Source organism: Bacillus rossius, chromosome 15 (assembly GCF_032445375.1).
Source record: "Bacillus rossius redtenbacheri isolate Brsri chromosome 15, Brsri_v3, whole genome shotgun sequence".
NCBI classification, from domain to species: domain Eukaryota; kingdom Metazoa; phylum Arthropoda; class Insecta; order Phasmatodea; family Bacillidae; genus Bacillus; species Bacillus rossius.
This window is the reverse complement of record NC_086342.1, coordinates 11583702-11605410: the sequence shown is the minus strand read 5'-3', so window position 1 is coordinate 11605410 and position 21709 is coordinate 11583702. Positions and strand designations below refer to the sequence as shown.

The 21709-nt window shown below is 35.4% G+C and overlaps 2 protein-coding genes across 3 annotated transcripts in view; both read right to left on the bottom strand.

The window, feature by feature from the left end:
• Nucleotides 1-21210, bottom strand: part of LOC134539222 (KH domain-containing, RNA-binding, signal transduction-associated protein 3-like) — a 283653-nt gene extending 262443 nt beyond the window's left edge. For both annotated transcript variants that reach the window (XR_010076280.1, XM_063381013.1), the window contains exon 1: nt 20924-21210. Coding sequence is in view for 1 of the 2 variants with exons in the window: in XM_063381013.1 (XP_063237083.1) it covers nt 20924-21170 (247 nt within the window). In the remaining variant the exon portion in view is untranslated. The remainder of the gene's footprint in view (nt 1-20923) is intronic.
• Nucleotides 1830-8570, bottom strand: LOC134539375 (uncharacterized). Its single transcript, XM_063381364.1, has 3 exons — nt 4814-8570; nt 4354-4445; nt 1830-2983 (listed from the first exon to the last, which is right to left on the bottom strand). The coding sequence occupies exons 1-3, from the start codon at nt 5295-5297 to the stop codon at nt 2303-2305; spliced, it is 1257 nt and encodes a 418-aa protein (XP_063237434.1). The 5' UTR covers nt 5298-8570; the 3' UTR covers nt 1830-2302.
• Nucleotides 21211-21709: the final 499 nt, after the last annotated feature.

The window sequence follows — 21709 nt, the reverse complement described above, 5'->3', positions numbered from 1 at the left end:
GTTCGTTTACTAAACATATTTCAAAAACTGGCTTACAAAAAACGGAGATTTCCCGTTCCACAAATGAAAAATAAAGAATACGAAAATAAAATCAAGGTTTGGAGAGAGAAACAAAAATGGGACACTGGAATATTCACATGTTCGTGTGTATTGTGGGCCGGCCTTCAGACGGTCCGTTGCGACGGCTAGGACGTTAAGACACAGTAATTAGTCACTAATTGAACTAATCAACTAGGAGGTGAAAACATCCACCTCGACCCCACGGCCTCACGCAAGCGTTTTCACGTACCACGGATCCACAATTCCCTATCGGCTAAGTTCGGCAAACTTCGTGATCGGATCGGAACTAGCAACTTTGACAGCAATACACGTAGAAACAATATTTTTTTGTAAAATATATTGAGATTACCACAAGAGCAAAGGAATGCACTAAATAATGGGAGATATATTTTTTTAAATTCAGTCCTTCGGGTTAAAATATTCTTAGAATTGAAAATTAGTACTGCACACAGCCGTGGAAAAAAATTTCATAACAAGCAAAACACGTTAAACTCTGAAAAACTACTGGCCATTGCAGAAAAAAATGAACACTGCCATATTTAGCTCTTCAAAACTTCATATGTCGGTGATCCTTTCTCTCTCAACAATGTTTTTCGTCGTTGGGCATCGTGATTTTCTGGGACTAACCTGCTCAAAACCCGAGCATATACACCCTACAAATCTTTCCCCTTTTCTTATATTGCCTCCCCAAACTTCTGGGGATTCAGAACATTGGAGAAGCAAATAATCCTTCAAGCATATTCTTCACTATTCCAAACAATCGATATATAGACGAGGCTTCTGCTTTTATTATTCTTCCTGCTAAGGTCTCGACATTTCCTATTGGTACCCCTGAGTTTGTTTGGTTAGGTTGATAAAAAAATAGTTCACTCAGCCATATACTCAGTTTAGGGTTACTCTGAATGTTTACAGTTTTAGCATAACACAGCAGTATCCAATATTAGACTCGATGATGACACATGTTCGGTTTTCCCCAAACCAAGTCTTGGAGTTGTATTCCACAACAACAACAAAAATTTGCCTTTATGATTTTAGTGAAAGGCAGTTTGATTGACGACTTATATGGCATGATAATGTTCATTAATTCCCGTCTCAAGCAAGCTCGTGGACGAAAACCTTTGCGATTAACGGCATAACATAATTTAATAGACGATAATCTGCACTAACACAAATGTATCAAAACATGTTAAGCGGTATCAGTCTGCTTATAGTAAGAGGTAAATTAACACGGACTTGCCAATGTGTACACAATATATCAAAAACTGGTAACGTGTGCAACTAGTAGAGGAGGGTTGTGGAGTAGAATGTAAACTGACCATTATACCCCATATAAAGCCGCGTACACACTTGCGCGCCGCGGCTGCAATGCAACACGAAACGCGCGCCACCCGCGCGGCGCGGAGCGACACAGCGCGCCGCGAGCGCGCGCCGCGCACCCGGCGAACCACCTGAGACTGACGAACACCGCAGTTCAGCCGGTCATGTACGACGAGGAAGACGAAATTCTTCTCGTTAGCAGTGCTGTGGTTGTAATAGCTGCTTACCATTGTATGCAACGAAAACATAAGCGTCGATCTCGACGATGGTGGTGCTCAAATCTTTTTAAAGATCGTGTATCTAACCAGATGTTAGGAGTCCTGAAAGCTCAGGAAATAAGTGGCCAATACAAAAATTTCACACGAATGAGCCCGACTACTTTTGAAGATTTATTGATTAAAATTGGACCAAAAATCTGTAAGAAGGAAACACACTTGCGAGAACCGATCACTATTCAAGATCGGTAAGTAGCCTATGAATTGTTTACAATTTGTACTAATGCCTGACAGCAATTTCCCTGTCAGCATTATTAAAAGTGTTAATGTTCAATATGTTTAAGTACACAGGTTTTCAATTTTAATGTTCCAGGTTAGCCGTGACATTGCGGTTTCTAGCGACAGGAGACTCGTACTCAAGTCTGCAATATCTGTTCAGAATTTCAAAGCAGGCTATAGGAGGAATAGTAACAGAAGTCTGCTCAGCGTTAATTGAAGTGTTGAAAGAAAATATCAAGGTAAGTTGAACGTTAGAACAAATAAACGTTCTTATTGCTTAAGTTTTTATTTATAAAACGATATTTTCAAAAATACAGTACTCAAATGATGTAAGAAAGAAAAATTAAATAAATGAACTCATTAAATTCAAATTAAATCAGAGTAGTTCACATAAACAAATAAATAAATTAACACAAAAATTGTGATGCAATTTACACACAGTCATTAAAATCATCAGAACACTGAGATGAATGCGATAAAGGACTTTGCATTGACGCCAGCGGTGAAATGGTGTGACTTGAATTTGTTTGTATACTTGTAGCCGAGGCACTAGGTAGCATAGTAACTTGTGCATGTGGAGTCATTTGTGTCGGGGACCGACCAGCTGGAGAAGACTGCGACAGATTTGGCTCAAAGGGTTGTTGTTGTTGTTGTTGTTGTTGTTGTTGAGCAGGAAGATAAACTGATGAAGTTGATGAGTGGGAAGCTGGCTGTTGCATATACATGCGAGTAGAATAGTTTTCAGGTGCATTGGAATGAAATAGTTGACCTTGACCATAGTTGTATGTAGGTATTTCAAACAAACCTCGATCTGCTTTCATCAAAATGTCATAAACAGCGTGCTGAACCCCCAATCTTGTAGCTGAAGAAAATGTCGCCATTTTGGAAGATAAATATGCGCAAAATGTTTTAATCTCGCTCTGTTCAGGAGACATGTTGAATTTTCCAGCAGTAGCTTGTAGAATGCTAACAGCATCCGCTAGCAGTGCAGTTCCATCACCCTGTTGCCTTCCTTTTGCTCGCTTAGGTGCACTTGGAGAAAGAAATTCTTGGTCTTCATTTTGCACATTCAGTTCTTGATGGACGTGGTTTCCTTCAATGATCACCGGCTCCTTAAACATAATAATTAATAAACATAAATATACTTGCGATAAAAGTATTTATTACATAATCCCTCTACATTAAAAATTCTTAGCTTTGTCAGTACAGAAAGTTTCAATATTTGAAAACAAAGGGCAATACTTGTGAGGGAATGTAAATTTTCATCGAAAACAAATGTGGATATTTTCATATTAAATACTTTCTCTTAACAGTGCACAAAAATACGATTTAAATAGTTCCCAAAAGAATCTGTTTTCCTAGGTAAATTTCAAATGAAAATGAAGTAACCTGATTTTCATGTGAGAGGTCATACAGAAATATTATGTCTGTGACCACTATTGTCTTATCATGTATGTATCTATCCTTTCAGCTCCCCAAAAATCCCGCGGAGTGGATGGAAGTTGTGAAGGTGTTTGAAGATCTTTGGAATCTGCCTCATTGTGTGGGAGCTATCGACGGCAAGCATGTCATTATACAGTCTCCAATGAACTCTGGCAGCGAGTTTTACAACTACAAATCACAATTTAGTATTGTATTGTTTGCTTTGGTAGATGGAAATTACAACTTTTTATTTGCTGATGTGGGATGCCAAGGAAGAATTTCGGATGGGGGAGTTTTTAACAACAGTAAACTGTATGACATGATGACGAAGAGAACTTTGGGGTTGCCATCTCCAACAGAACTTCCTGGACGACAGATGAAAGTGCCGTATTTTTTTGCAGCTGATAATGCTTTCGCCCTTGGAGAAAATATATTGAAACCTTACTCTGGAGATTTAGAGAAGGGTTCTTGTAAAAGAATATTTAATTATCGGCTAAGCAGAGCCCGTAGAGTGGTAGAGAATGCCTTCGGAATAGCAAGTTCAGTATTCAGGGTTTTAAGAAAACCAATCCTCCTGGAACCTGAGAAAGTTCAATTAATCGTTACTGCGATTATACATCTGCACAATCATTTAAGACGGCATTCAACAAACCTATACACACCGCAAGAATTAATGGACTACGAGGAAGGTGGTGTCTTGACGGAAGGTTCCTGGAGAAAGGATGAAAATATGACATCCCTGGTTCCATTAAGAAGTATTCCTAGAAGATCCTCTGCCCATTTTCAAAAAATAAGGGATGAACTAGCAGACTACTGCGTTAAAGAAGGTGCGATATCGTGGCAGAAGTCATATGCTTGAAACTAACGTGTGTGCCTAATTCGAGAGGTTTACAATGGTGTTGGCAGACACATAAGTGTATTTGATGGTATTATATCCACTTTTTTACTATCTTCCATTTTAAGGCTAAATAATTTAAAACATAAGGCCAAGATACATCTCTCGCCATTTAATCATACTTATAAAAACTATCAACATGTACTGTTAAAATGTTGAGCTTACCGTGTTCATTGTTGGCCGTGGCTTATCTCTGCCTTCCAGAAATTTTAACGACTCGTAGGCGAACCATCGGCTGGTAAACACTTCGGAAGTACCTGCAAAAACATGCGCCAGGATTACATAATTTTTTGTTAAAAATATGTCAATAATTATTTTATATTCAGGTGTGTCAATTAATTAAAAAGTATTAAAAATTAGGATGTAATTTGTCATGTTATATAAACACATTGATTGTTCTATGTTCAGCAGTTTCATTCAATTAAAGGTAGTGTAAACTATTAAACATATACAATATGCAATACATTTAATGTACATTTAATGTACTGATAACAACAATTACTATTATATATAAGAGCTACGTATTAACTACTAAATGTGGTATTCAACGACGGTACAGCAAAATACTGTGAAACCTAAAATTAACATTAATTTACTTGCAATGAGAAGTATAATAAAATCTTACCTTTACCAGTCCCTATTGTGTTTTTTTCTTTTGACTTCTCCCTTCTGTACGACGACAGCAAACTAATCATTTTTTTCCTGCATTCATCTTCTAACTGCCCGACTGTAACAGCTATGTCTCTCCACGCATCCATTTTTTTAGCTTTTTTGTAGTAGTCTCTATTACTTGGGTCCCAAAGCACAGGATGTGTTCTATACACTTCAATCAAGCCCAACATATCTTCTTCGCTCCACTCCATGTTCGCTGCGTGTGCGCTGCGAGCTGCAAACACGTCCACACTGGCGCGCCGAATCCCTTTGTGTTCGTCGAAAAAACCGACAGCTGGCGGTTCGCGGCGCGCGGTTCGTGGCGTGCGCGGCGCACGCTCGGCGCGTGTTCGAGGGCCCGTACACACCTGGCGAATCCTGTTCGTGGCGTGTTGCATTGCAGCCGCGGCGCGCAAGTGTGTACGCGGCTTAACATCTGCCTTAGAGCTGGTTGTCATGACATTAAATGCCACGGGAGTAAACGCGCAACAGAACACGTTGACACAGTCTGGTAGGTCACCGTTTCACATGAATTAATTTGAGACACAGAAAGCTAATTCACTGTCGCAGGCGTCGTAACGGAAATAATTTCTTTTAATGGAAAATAACTGGAGCGAAACAAACGGGTTGAAAATTTATTTGCGAGAAGAAAACATAGTTCCGGTTGTACGCGCTGTGGCATATAGGGCTTGCCTTAGCGTAGTAATTAGTGATTTTACTAGTGAGTAAATTTTATCATTTAAATTTTTTTCATCTATGGAGAAATTTGTTTCCTCTTTGGAACATGTTTATTTGGCCAAAGACTGAAGTTGGCAACAGTTGTTGGTTCAATTCTTAGTTATCTAAACTAGTTGTGTTTGTTGGAAACATTGTTGAATCTGGAAAATTCGATGTATGTAAGTATTTTATATTTTTAAGTTACTAAATCTGGTATGTATCCTTAGCCTTTGTAATGTTTATATTGTTTTTTTTTTTCATTGCAGTTTATTTTTCCCACCAATTTAAAAACTTTTGGTTTGTGAAAAAAGTAATTGTTAAACAATGGATTGTAAGATTTGAAATTTTAAGGAACATCCTGTTTTATCAAGGAAGAGGATAGTCTTTTTGGCAGCCCAAGGGCTGTTTCCAGTGCTGTTGATTAAAACTAAGCCCAACAGTTAAACTGTAAGTCTTTAATAGACAGTATCTTACGATATTTTTTGCAATTTTTGTTTGTTTCAAGTTTTATAAACAGTGCTAAAATCACTTTTTTTATTTTATGACAATAGTCCATATCAGATAGGGGAAGCCAAGCTGTATTTTCTAAATAGAGCCATCAAAAAGTAATTATTTTCCTCGTCGATTTCCGTTTTGAAGGTCGAGCCGAAAAAAGATTTTTATTGTATACAATAAAATATTTAAGATAAAACACTTGAGTGTATGAATTATTTTGAATTAAAATAAGTTCTACAACCACCGTAATTTTGTGGCTGTAGAAAAATAATTTTATTTAAATAATGGGGGGGATAGTAAAGGCGTTACTCCCAATGTTTAAATGAAATAAATTCACTAGTCACAAAATTCGCGATGGTTGTAGAGTATAATTAAACACATTATTCACAACAATAGTGTTCCATATTACAATTAATACTTTTATTGTTTACAGTAAAAAAAATTGGTTGTCTGTAAAGTCGGTTTACGGACGATAGTTTAACGTGACAACGTCATAACAAAACATTGATTAAATGATTGCATACTTTTATGAATAAAATTAATCTTTTTTATTGAATTATAACTATTTTGTATGGATACAAAGGAGTGAAATGAAATCTACAATTTAATTGATAAAGTTACTTTTATTTGCACTCATTAATTCAAATATGTTTATCACTTTAACGAACAGATTATTTTAACTATAACTTTTATACATGCTTGCTATTTAACTTCTTCCAATCTGTGTTATTCTGTTAAGGATAGGACGACAATAGGAAAAGTAGGAAACGAATGCGAGTGTTGCAAGTTTAATGTGCGTCGAAAATGTCAAATCAATGGTTGTTCCAATCGAGTGGAAGAGAGACAGATGCGGCGCAAGCGTACGAGCGTAACGGGACACAGCGTAACGGGACACATTTTTTTGCGTGCAGCCGGCGTTCATCGATTTATTAGACGTCACGCCAAAAATTTTGCTCAGCCCCAACTTGAAAGACGTATTGGAAAAAAAGTTTGGACCGTAAGTCGTGCAGAGAAGTTTTTCACGAACCTGAAACTGAAGTTCGTCAGTCGAATTCAGACCCGTCCTGTGGAGAAAAAAAATCTAACTAAACTGTCAGACCGAAAGCTGGCGCGGGGTACGAACCTGAAAGGCCAAGGTTAAGTGTCCATCCTCTACACAGTACCTTTGAAAATATATACTATATAGAAGTCGCCAGCCCAGGTTAAAATTTCTAATACGGTTTTGAGGTAGTTGGTTAATTCACCGCCGCAATCGCCACCATCTCTAGGGCATCGACTTGTGGTGGTCCCTAGCGGACAAGTGTCCAACTCTTCAAACACCCCTTCCCCACACCCGTTGAACGACCTTGAGCTGCAGTGAATGGTAGATGGGGGGTGCGGGGAATGACAGCGGGCGACAGTGCTGCGCTCTAACGTGTAAATAACAACTAAGACGATACAGGGCGTTACGGCAGCGCACTGCAGAGGTGAAGTTCCCAAGCTGCTCATCATACGCTCCTGAAAAACGTAGAGTAAATCCTATCCACTCGCGACTTCTATACAGTATATATATTCAAAGACAGTACGCCATTCGCATCTTCAAACATCCGCGCTTCTCCGCAGCTCCACGGAATCGCTGGAGCGCTAATGGTCGGCCTGCGAGGAAAAAACCCTCCGCCCGCTCGAGAAATCGCCAGGGGGAGCGGAAAATTTAAATGAGCACACAGAGCAACGCCTTCGCGGGATATTCGCTCGCAGAAAAGCGGAAAAGCGGATTTAAAACATACACACACACAAACATTTAGCCTAACCCAGCGGTTGCCAAAAGATGGGTCGCGACCCACTAGTGGGTCGCGGAAGGGGTTACAGGTGGGTCGCGACTCGATCCTAAAACTATCACAAACCATCGAATAAACCATCAGAAAAAGATTTTTAAAAAATCGAATCAAATCGAATTGTGTGCTAAAATATATCTTTTGTTAAATAAGTAACTGTTTTGCTACAAAGTTCTTGCATTTTGTTAACCATTTTCAAATCAGAACACAAATTGTTTATCAATAATCAATATGTATCCTCAAAATATATATATATATATAGCAATATTTTATGGTAAATTATATACAAATAAGGTTTTTTTTACTCCACCGTGGACCGATGGACCGTGGAGGTATTCCGATAAGGAAAGGTGGGTCGCCAGCTGAAAAAGGTTGGGAACCACTGGCCCAACCCATTTAAACTTTCAACTAGCAGCGTGATGTGAGACACCCAAACATCTAAGGCGAATATTCATTTGCAATTGGTACAGGAGGAAAATAAAACATTATAAAAATTAAAGAAATTGCATAAAACCTAAAAGAAAATACATTACTACAACCTAGTAAACAAACTCATATTTTCAATTTTTCCACGACCCATGGCCGCAGAAATTCATTTTTGTTGCATGTATTGGTAGAAACGTATGACCATCACCTACAAATTTCAGTTAAAACTAAGATACGTATAAACGTTACATGTGCAAATAAATTACTCGAACTAATTCACCATAATAATGATGTGGCAAAAACCAAAATCAAAAACATACATGGAAGTAATAAAACTAATGTCCTAATAACATATACGCAAGTTTGAAATAACTATAAAGAATTCAATACCAAAAAAAAGTTCCTATAAAAAACGTAAAACCAATGCTCACAAATGCCGTTAATGGAATGAGGAAATTCAGAAACAGTTCAACCAACGATGTAGGTGCATCAGCTAATAGAATTATTCCCATGCAGAGTAGCAAAAGGAATCCGAAAACTACATTCATAATGCTAATGTTCTAACTGTAACGATTTTTTTGACGTGACGTCTAATATATCGATGAACGCCGGCTGCACGCACGAAAAAGTGTCCCACTACGGATGTCCCACTACGGATGTGTTCTGTTTGCTCATTGTACGCATGCGTGGCATCTCTCTTCCACTTGATTGGAACAACCATCGATTTGACTTTTCAATCATATTTTCGTCGTTTGAATTATTAATATTATGTAATTTAACGATCGTCCACCGATTTTCAGCACAATCGGTACGGTTATTTAAAAGTAATGTTGAAAATTCAAATACGTTTTGAACCAACAATGGTGTTTTATAATTACACATAATAATTCAAATTACAACCGGCATCGTTTGCACAATGTTTTAAAAAATATTGTAACACATTAAAAATAAGTTGGGTGTATTTGGGATGCGTAGTTGTTATAAAATCGTGTTAATATTATACCCCTACCGTGAACCTAGTTTTTATAAATATATATACCATTTGAAACGACATAAACTTAGTATTGCCTCGTGGGCGTGTGGTTAGCGTACATAACTCTTAAACTGAAGGTTGTCGGTTCGAAACTCGGCAGCTGCGAAAAAAATTTTTGTACTTGTAAAAACAAATATGGCACACGCAACATTTCGAAAGTAATAAATATATTTGAATTAATGAATGCAAATAAAAGTAAATTTATTAATTCAATTGCACATTTCATTTCACTCCTTTGTATCCATACAAAATAGTGATAATTCAATAAAAGTATGCAGATGCAGATGTAGATTTTATCATGCAGAAGATTGAAAAATTAAAAAAAAAAAATTCTTCCTGAAAAAATATAATTATTTTAATGCCTAAATGGTTTGGTTGCAAAAACCTATTACGGCTCAGTCTCAGGCCGAATATGATATTTCCTTTTCTTCTGGATCAATCATTTCATCAATGTTTTGTTATGACGTTGTCACGTTAAACTATCGTCCGTAAACCTACTTTACAGACAACCAATTTTTTTAAAAATAAATGCCTTGTAAGAAATTGAAACTTTCTATCTGTCCGTACAACAAATGTAGGTATAACTAACTGTGCAATCTGTATTTCATTGTGATGTATCGACAGGAATTAAATGTGACCACCAAAAATTCACTGGGGGAAAAAAAATCTCGATTATATCACTGTTAATGCAAAATTATCAATTCAACCAATTGTTTCTATAAAAAAAAAACTCACGAGACACTTATGATTCTTAAAAAAAATAGCTTGTCAATCACCAAACTATACGGATAAATACTAGTAAACCAGAAAAGAAGGTATGGAAATATATCTGATATGTTAGTCCTTACAAGAAGATAAGTCAATTTTTCAAGGCAATAGAGCACATTTTGTAATAATTACATGGCTTTGTGACCCCTTCGTTCTTTAAATGATTCATGCAATAAGAAATTTTGATTTAATGTAATTCTTTGAAGATATGCCACTGCAGTTTTGCACTGTTTGTCATAGAAAAAAATTAAAGCCGAAAAAAATAAGAAACCGTGGAAAACACAGAGAAAAGATGGACCCAACGATAAAACTAAAAATGTATCATTGACAACACAACGACAGCATATGTGAACCCAGTAGGCTTCCTATGACAAAACAGATTAGACGTTGCGGTAACTGGCATCAGTTCCCGTCATCAGGCATAAACATGCTGATCAATCGTTAAATTGTAAGAGCGAAAAAAAAAATCCCTTGAATCTAGTTCTCCATTAAATTAAATATATTATAGCAATTAACAATATTTTATGGTTACACCATTACATTTTCGTTAGACAAATAAGAACCCAAAAGTAGAGTTCAAGTGTATACATTATCGATAACCGTCTGTTATCTTTCCAAACTAATATCGCTAGCTCGTATCTAGGGGCGTATCAATATCTTACTACGCGATGATAACACACTGACGTACAATTTGAAAATGCTAAGCACTAGAATTCCAAATCAAAAGTTCACGGTTTCGCTTGGAGAAACTTAATAGCAAATACGTGTGGCAAATAGTTAACGTTGCAACATGTTTGCCACACCCGCCGAGAGTAAAACGGAACATAAACTGTATTTTTAATAGTAACGCTGAATTTATATTACGAAAACTACCTGTTCCCCTCCCCAAACATCTTTGTCACTGACATCCATAGAAGAGCGAAGAAAAAACAACACAATGTACTACTTTTCCATGTGTAGGCCTAAAATGATTTCGTTGTCACCTTTTATAAATTTCCAAATGAAAATCCATAATCCACGGTGCGACTAAATAAATGTTATAACACAGACGTGGAACGGTCAATAGGTGCCTAACGTGTGTTGTAACATGGGACAAGAGTTTCCTGAAGTCTGTTTACTTAAAGCATTTAAGAGTTCGCTGAGGGCTGAAAAGTACTTTTGATTTCGGATTAAATTTTTAAACTGTATTTTTGGAAGAGTTAAAATGGCTTAAACGCATGCTTTCAGAGTAATTTTAGGCGTAAAACCGGTACAGATTCATGAAAGCACTTAAGGGACTTGCATTACATCTTTATCAACATTTCTCGGCCGTATAATGTTACGGTCACCGCTCAAATCCCACAGTTGTCCTGTGACGACGAGAAGACTGCGCGTCAGTCCAGAGGAGACACCGCGCTAGAAGCACCAGCGAGCGTCGCGCTTTATCATCCCGTCTCACTAACACACATACACCCCTGACGAGGCGGGCCCCTTGATTCCAGTTTACCCACATACCAAAATATGGATATGGCGCAGCAAAAAATCTTTCTGGTTCAGCAAATTCTAAAGTACCGTAATAACTGTAGATCAGAAAAAGGCGCCCCAGACCCGTGGTGAGAGGACGATGTGTGCATGTTTATCCACTGATAAGCTCACTCCAGGATGAATCGCTATCGGGAGCGAACAGATAGCGCGATCAAACGTAATGGAATCCGATACACGCAACTACCCACTCGCGACTAGGCCCAACTATAAACATCCGACCGTTATGAACACGCTCTGGACAAAACAATCGCCGACGGGGCAGCAAAACCATTTTTCACTCCCGACATTGGCGCCGTTATCATTCGTAAAGATTAACCCGTCATTGGCTCCGACATTCATTAGTAATCGCGTCTTCCGGTTGGCCACGCCTGGCCTGGATCCATGCAGCCAGTTGCACGCCATGATTAATTACCGCGTCATTTTCGGTGCCTCGATGCGTCATTCGCTATGGAAAAAAAAAACTCGGTACAAAATATCGATGGGAAAAACTCACAGGGCATGAAACTGATGTCAAAAATACCTGGTACACCGATATCACCACTTTTTCAGGACCATTAAATAAAATGTTATTCTAACTCGATTATATAATGCAGTATTCTTTCAAAGACATACATTTGAAAAACGGGAAATTTTGATTTTACATTCCCATTGAGTCCATAATCTCGGTGCATTAATGCTACGCATCAGCAAAACCGGGACGACAAAGCAGCGACGGAATACAATGGGTGAGCAAACTGAAAGCACACAAGGAAAAATCCACGGCTCACGGTAACGTCTGCTGTTTTTACCACTAGCGACCCACCCCGGCTTCGCACGGGTGCAATGCGGATACTAAATATACTACAGAATGTCTTTATATACCTACAACGTTCACAGCTTTTTTTGTCATTAGACAATACAAACATGTTTCTTTAGAGGTTAACTCTTGAAAGAGCGACATAAAATTGGCCATATGAAAAACACTCAACGCTCAAATCTAAGCCTGCAACGTTGAAAGTTTGACCCTGCGATTTATTAATGGTCATTGCAAAAGATATCTTTAGCGGAAATTGTAGGCGTTTAAATTGGAACGGTAAATCCGATGGTATCAGAGGAATTCGGGCAATCAATACATTTTCTCCGGTACCACATTATTTCTCGTAAAAAGTAAAGGATGAAAAATGGTTATTGTGGGTTATCCCTAAGAGATAGACATATACCATCGCGGACTTTTTTGTAGACTTCTTAAGGTGTAGAATACTGAAGTACATTATTTTTATCCATCTCGTAGGGTTCAGCCAGCGTTTGCAATGTAAGCGCAAAATTTTTTTTTATTTACATCACATTATAAACCTCTAAAATTATCAGTGTTTCTCTACTATATTATGCATGTATTATACATATAAACCTTCCTCTTGAATCAATCTATCTATTAAAAAAAAACCGCATCAAAATCCGTTGCGTAGTTTTTAAAGATCTAAGCATACATAGGGACAGACAAGACAGCGGGAAGCGACTTTGTTTTATACTATGTAGTGAATCCCCCTTTCCTTCCCCTACAGACCCACCCTGAACGTTGCGTTCATGTTTTTCGTTACGCTCTGATCTCGAACTCACCCCACCGGCTGTGAGTAAAAGTTTCACCTCCAAAAAAAAATCACGAAGCTTCAAAGTAATAACAAAAAAATGCGCTCAAAAAAAAAACGCGATGGTGGACCAGTTAGAGAAATCGGGGAAACATTTAAAAAAAAAAAAACTTGACGGGTCGTCAACACACAACACGAAATGCGGACCATGTCCTACAACGGGAGGAACCCCGACAGCAACAAAAAAAAATAGAGAGAGAGAGAGAGAGAGAGAGAGAGACAGAGCAGCGCTAGCAGACGTAGACACGCAAAATGTTTTTGCCTGCTGAAAACACGTAGCACTACGGATGCACATGTTGGTACGCGTGCTCCAGATATCACGAGGTCGCCGTGGGAAAGGGAGATTAGCGTTCAGAAGGAGGGTGTGAGACAGCTTGCAACAAGGTTTGCAAGCCAGACGACACTGCCAGCGTGTTTTTTTTGTGCATCCATCGACCTGAACTATAATTTTGACGATGGGACGAATAAGGTTAGAAAAAAACGACGCACGGGGAGGGGGGGGGGAGAGTAAAATAAATACTAGCGCATCCCTTATCTAACTGACGGAACTAAAGCTACTAGCAACATAGCCAGCAGAAATAATAACGGCCAGGGGCTTAGCGTACCCTTTGGTATTCCCACCAGCAAAAGAAAAAAAATTGAAAGCAAGCAGCGGACAAAGTGGTACTATTATCCCACATCCCCCCCACCCCTAATCTACCATCACTACCACCAAAAAATTAAATTCTGTGCGTACGCTTCTGATAATCGTATTTTGACAACATGATGTTAAAGTTTCAAATATTTTACTTGGAAAGCAGTTATTTATATGAACTTATTATTTGTGATTAACGTCTCGTCGACACAGGAGTCATTCAAGGCCAACCCTACACGATGTCCATTTTCTGCGATAACTTTGGCTATACCCATGGGTATAAAAACGTACATAAAAGTTTATGTAGCAGAATAAAAGAAAATAATTACATACGTTACCCAGAATGTTAACAGAAAACCAGCCAATGCAGTTGCCGACCAAAGCAGTCAATTTAACAAAATACTGAGGGAAAAAATGCGAAAATTGCAGTTTTGTACGGGGCCTAGTATGTAACAATAATACCAATGGTCTGAGCTATGTATTTAATATTATTTTAACAATAAGACAAAAAAATGTATTAATACATATTTTCTTAAAGCACAATATGTATAATCCGGAAATTATTATATATAAAAAATAGGTAAAAAAAGTTTATTGGAGTAAGGATGTTTTGAAACACGACAAAATTTACCCCTCGAATACCACAACCGCGCGCTATACCTTTACGCTACCGAAAACTACCTATTTTGTGTTGTAAACTAAGAGTTATTAAAACTGTCATGCATTTTCATTGCGTTTTTTTTTAACATACGATTACTTCTTTCTACGATTATATTAGTTTACCAAATATATTCCAGGGTAGTTTTACCATCAAAGTTTCATTTGTCTCACCAATACGTTTGTTACGTCCCTTAATGTTTACAATAAGGACTATATAAGGGTTTATATTGCTACACGTGGATCCGCCAGCTTGACTTCCACTAGTGGCTATAGCAGAAAAATAGAATATGTTATATTACAGTTTTGACTAAGGCTGCGCATATGAAAACTTTTGCATCCAGAGCCCGACCCCTTGGAAGGGTGCTGAAATGTCACCTACACGAAAGAATACTGAATGTAGGTCTGAAAACTGCTAAGGAAATGGGTATTGTGTGAGGCTGGCTCTAAGGACGAATACAGGATACAACGCAGAACAACTATTTAAGAAACCATCGCAGCGTTTGACTGGAGAGATTTTTTTTTTTTGGGGAAACCACAGAAAACTGAAATTAAGATGGACGGACCGCGAATCGAACCTAGATCGTCTGGAATGCGAATCTATAGGTACACCTCACTCCATGCTGAATAGGTATATTACCTTGCAACAAAGACGCAACTACTTAATATTCCCGTCATTATAAGGACCTAACCTCATTATCAATCTGATGTTGCAAATAAAAACTGTATTTTATTAATGTGTTTTAAATGGAGGTTATATACAGTAAATTTTGTGTGTTTAAAAACATATTTTTTTAGAAAATAATAAGGATTATACTGTCAAAACATTATGAGCAAAAAACTGTTTACCTGTAAAAAAAATAGCATCTAAAAGGAATAAATTAAATAAAATTGAATTACATTAGCATACTTCTTAGTTGATACTATGTACATTACAACTGTATTTAGTGTAAATAAAATCATATAGTTATAAAGAATCAAATTTAATTATATTTTGTTTTCAACAGAATTTTAGTATTATTTAATTTAAAATTTAATAAGCAAAAAATATTTTTTCGTATTTTAAGAAATGTTCTAATCTGGAGATTACCTGTACTAATATACTTATAACATTCAAAAGGTGCTGCTTAAGTTCTCGCTCTGCTGCCACTCCACAAATTCTCTACAGTAATGCTAATGTCATACAATTCAGAAATTTTATTATAAAAGACATTGAAATCGTTATAAAACATAAACATGCCACCTGAGTTCAGATTACATATCATAATTTGCTTCATCTACAAACTCTTTCAGAAGTAAGAATTTTTATTATTTGTAGTATAAAGTAGAAAATTGTATACATTGGATATGAATTTCAAATTTCCTGCTATCGCAGTTTGGAAAAGCTAAACATTTGTTAGCTAGTTTCATTTGGTATATTTAATTGTATTTTTGTACTGTGACCTGTCCAAATTCTTTGTGAAATCCTTAACACACACAAAAAATTTGTAATGGATATAATAAACTGAACTACTATTAACCATAGCAAAATTATTTTTAAATTGGAAACTTCCTGGAGCTTTAACATCATATTTCAACAAGATAAAAACATACATATTATAAATACATATAAACTAGTCAGATTTTAAAGAAACAAGCTGGAACAAAAAAACTTACGCACTGATGTATGTCCTCTACTACATCCCAAAAAAAATTCTACATAATTTTGAAAACCAATTTGTCGGAACCATTGTTCATAAACAAAATTATATTGAACCAACATAATCTGCCACACTGCCTACAAAAAAAAAAACATGCTAAAACACTGCATTCAATACTTATTTTTAAAGTGAAAATATTTTTTTTGCTTTAAATATTATTAACATGTTCCAGAAAACCAAAATATTTACGACTTAACAACAGATGGTTAAAAATACATATTTCACCAGTATCAACATTAATTTACATTACTATTGTGCTAACAGTAATTATTTAAATTTAAAAAAAAATTAATGTGTGATACGAATGTCCCAACCATTTATTTTACTCTTTCACTTCACCCATTTGTGCTTTATTTTGTATAAATTCATAAAACGATATTCTTATGTACATGTAGCATTGTTGTATGTAGGCTTATTTCATAGCAATTATTTCATGACTTAAAAAAATTGGTTATTAATTTTTTTCATAGGTTGCTGCCAAATGTTTTTCAACATTTTGGTTGCCTACACAGATAACATCCAGAAAAGAAATTGAAACTTAAAAGTCAAAGGCCACTTCATGATGTCATTTACCTAAATTCACAAGATAATTGTGTAGCAATTATGTGTTTTAAAAAAACTCCAAATATTCAAGATTTTTTTTATATCTCAATAAGTAGCAGACTATATAAAAACATTTGATCGAGATGAATAATCATTAAACGAAGTAGCAAGAAGCATGGACTTTTAACCTAAAAAGTCTCAATTATATAATTTATTGCATGTAGTTCTGCACTTGGGCAGACCAAATTTTAATAAGGGATTTTGACAGCTACACTTTTTTTTTTAAGATATGGTGAGACTTTTTGACAGGTGCAGCATGGAGCAGTCAGTGATTATTTTTATGAAATTAAATAAATTCATGCATACCTACATAATAACTCAGACAGTTGCTACATGAATCCTATTTTTTTGTTTTGTATACCTGTTCAAGTGTGTAGTAATAAAATGAAAGTTTGGTTTGGTTAGGTCAGCTACATTTATATGTAGCCTGTAATACATAATTAATATATATAATATATTTATTAGGCTATATAGCTAAATTAATCATAAATATTAAATACATGCAATTAATAAGTAATTAATGGAAAAGACCTAACCCACCTTTCACATTACTATTTGTATTATTATAGAGAAGCTGCACTTGTAGAGAATCACCTGACAATATTCAGCTGTCAAAATCTGAGTTCGTCGAAGCATCTGTTTAGGTTTTGAAACCTATTTTGAACAGAGTGTATTTAACCAAGCATTATGTAGTGGATATATATAATTTATTTACTTAAAAAGGGTTACATGTAAAATTTCTTTCCAACTAAATATATTTAATTAATTTTTAGGTGAAAAACAGCTTGCCTAAAATTAAATGTTTCCTCAATTCTGTAACTCTAATAATTTCAATATTTGATCAATTATCACAAATTATGATAGTTCCAGATACATTCTAACTACTAATTAGTACTGTATTTAATTACAAAATTTTTGTGTCTTTCTTGGAGCCATTAATTACTTTTGCTTCATAATTTTAATAACCATTTCTGTAGCATAAGAGCCAATTTTACAATTAAATTACTTTTGTAAGACAACATTCTCTAAAACGTAGGTACTTTAATATTTACCATGATATTAAACATAAAATTTAACATGTATAAAACTTATGTTGTATTATATCATTTGAAATCAGACCAATTGTGTTACATACTATTCCCATGCGCTTGTTTAGCACCTATTCATAAGTATTTTTTTTGTATATTTTTTTTTTGCCTTCAGAAAGACATAATTATGAAAGTGTTTTGGATTTTGTATTTTACGGCAATATGCATATATCACACACCCAACCAAAAGACTGCAATATCACGTTCGACCAAAAGCACATTCATTTCCTCCATTTCTATATTTAAAAAGAATAGATTTTCTTTCAATGCTTTACTGTTTTCTTATTAATGTGTCGGCTACTGTGTACTGCCAATAACATATAACATTCATACAAAATTCAAACAGGCCTCTTGAAACTATACTATTTATATGATGTAAACACACCTTCAGGGATTTTTTTTTTAGTGTGCTCAAAGTGTAACTACTATTACATGATGTACCTACTAATACAATATAATTACTTTATTTATTAAGTAACAACAGATCATATTACCAAACATTAGAAAAATATTTTTTTTATTATTCCATGTTGATTATTCAATACATATTCTGACCATTTAAATAAAAATGAACATAATAATCAGGTTAAAAAATTTACAGACCACAAAAATGCAGATTTATTAGGAAGTAAACTTACAGCTCACTCTCACAAAGATTTTTTAGTTTATTTTTCCTCAGAACATACTAGTGGCAGTAAAACAATACAAGGAAGGTATTGACTTAAAAGTTGTGAAATACACCATTAAATAAAAGTAATGAGGAAAAGCTGAAAAAAAATATCTGCATTATTTAAGACTTGAACCACTTCCTAATAAAAATTTGCATTGTTTGTGAGGATCTATGAACATTTTAATCTGAACATTATAATCATATTTATTTTAGTTAGTAAGAATATAATCTGTTGATGCCAAATGAATAAAATAATTATAATTATGAAGGTAATTGTTTGGTATCATGTAACAAAGTACAGTATATCCTTTGATTCTGCTGGCAAGATCCTGTATACATTGATATTAAGTACGGTACCTGATGATTGCTGTTTGAATTTAGTAACTTGAAAGATCCTAACCAAACTAAAATTCTAATACCACAATACAAACAAATATAAAAGAAATTGTGGAATTTTTTTCTTTCGCAAAAACTTGTGATCATAATTTATTGTTATGTCACCGTTATGATCGCAAGTTGATAATGAAAGAAAAGATTTACACAAGCCCTTACATATTAGCTTGAATTGTAATAAGAGTTTTTCTTTGGTCAGGATTTTTTGAGGTTCTAAATTAAAATAATAAGCATTGTGTACCACAGGATCAATGAGTACGTGATCATGCCATAAGGATCATGGGATAAACTGGATACATGATACAGAACTTATAATTTTATGAGTGTCAAAATGTGCACATCACTTGTGCAAATTTTTACACCCATGATACTACACTAAGTGAATATGTGTGGAAAAAATTTGTGGTATAATAAAACTGCAAAGGAGGTACAGAGTTAAAATTTTAGAGATAGCCTTTAAATAAAAGAAAAAAACAAAGCATGGCGTATGAAACAGAGCCCTAATAGTGCACAGCCATGCCTTTGAACACAGGTAGTCTAGTTAGCACTCTGCGTTCATAATTTGGACAATGTTTTGGTCTTTTCACGAATATTAATTTGAAGTAAAATGTTAGTTAGGTTAAGTCAGCTATATTAACATTATGTTTCATGTATCATTTACATATTAAATTTTTTATAAATATAGTTGACCTAACCTATAAAGGCTTTTATTATTTTCCAGAAGCCACTAATCTGGATAACCTGTAATACCTTTAATAAATAATTTAATTTTTTGAAATTATTCTATGATAAAAAAAATCATTGTCAGGTAATGGCAATGCATTATACTGTCATTTGGCCCAAGGTTTTTAACATTAAGTAGTTCAAAGCAGTTCTATAGTGAAAAAGCTACTTCCAACATCAAGTAGAGGTAAATTGTAATCTATCCTGAGAGTATTGACAGTGAATGCATATTTGAAAATGGCTTGAGATCATATTTTAAGTATATTATTTTTAAGTATGGTAATCGAAATATGATCGCTGTACCATACTATCATACCTATGTCTTTAAGTTAAGTCACATAAAAAGTAACACAAAACTCCCAATAGGTACATAGTTGGTGTTTTTGAGTGTTAAGGTTTTCCTAATATTTACTAAAAAAAAAAATGTATAAATCATAGGAATATTTTGGCGTCAATTCCATGGTTTTAATTGATAGTTTCAACTAAATTGTCGACAGTTTATAGTTTAATAAATTCTGAAAACAAATATGATTATTATAAGACTACGGATTCAAAACACACTGTACTGAGCAAAATATTGATACTTTTACTTTACTTAATTAATTTAACAGTAGTACGTATATGTACTTTTCAGAATGTTTATGTTACACATGACGTAATTGCAAGTTAAAATGCAAGGCAAGGATGTGAATATCGTATATGTGATTGTAACTTACGTCCACAATACTTTCTGGCATTAAATTATAAAATACAACCGATTAATTTAGCATTTATTACGTAATTCATAACAATCGTTTGGGAGGGAATAGTGTACTAGGTTATCAAAGCTACGACGACCTTGAAAAACTTCACGAACAATAGAAAGCCGGTACAGACGCCACATGTTGTTTCAAACGCGTTCCGCACCTACAAAAATACGCCAAAAAATTTGAATTGCCAAGACAACTTTGAACAATGAATGCCACAAGTATAGTTTTTAGTTGTTGTTATTATATTTAACACAACACCAACGGCGGCGTTTCGAAATTGGTTAATTTCATTCAGTATCAAAAAAAAATTGCGCGCTACTGAATTAAACTCACGAAAAGAAGCATTTGAAATCTGCCATATTAAATCAACTGAGTCTAAAGAGTAAAAAACGTTCAAAAATTATCGTCGAATATAACTATGCATCTATATAACAAAAAAATATATTGTATATCAAAACAACATACCTTGATCCAAAAGTCGTAAAGCATGCGGCCATTGCGACGAATCCAGAGATTGCTTTTCTTGTAACAGCTCACGAACGTACTCGCCGGCCTTTTCCGCCGAAATCCCTTCGAGCTCCATGTCAGCACCTTCACTTTTCATTTCTGAATTGAGCTGGGAAATCTTGGGATCACCAACACTGTTTGCGCCACTCGCAGAACCGGAAGCGTTCCTATTCAAGATCTCACCGTTAGAAGATGTAGCCGCCATTACGTGGTGCTATTTTACGCGCGTCCTACCGCTTCACTCGCTCTCCACGCAATGAAAGGGGCGCTGCATGCGCGCGCTCACCGAAACAGTGTGCCCTCCTGCCACCAGAGCGCAGCCATTACACAGGGGAGAATTTTTGTTCGTTTTTTTCAACGTTGCCTCCTCTCTGCGCATGTTCAGTGGTAAAATGGGAAATGTAGAGGGGGGAGTAAGGTCAAGACAATCAAGATCAATATGTATTAGTGTTCGCCCCTCAATCCTCCGGTCGTATTTATGAACGAAAATTAAAAAGTAAACAGTATATCAAGTTACATAGGGGCTAAACATTAATAATAACGTACTTTACAACATTGAGTAGGTACCTGATATTACTTCACTGTATATTCAAAGCAATTCGTGTAAAAAGTATATATTTATTTAAAATGTGAAGAATTATTATTATTGCGGAAAATTATATTTAAATTTTTCTTAGTTTACTTTCTCGTGGACGTTTCTTTTATTGAGCACATTAACAACTGTAGCCTATGTTAATAATTAGG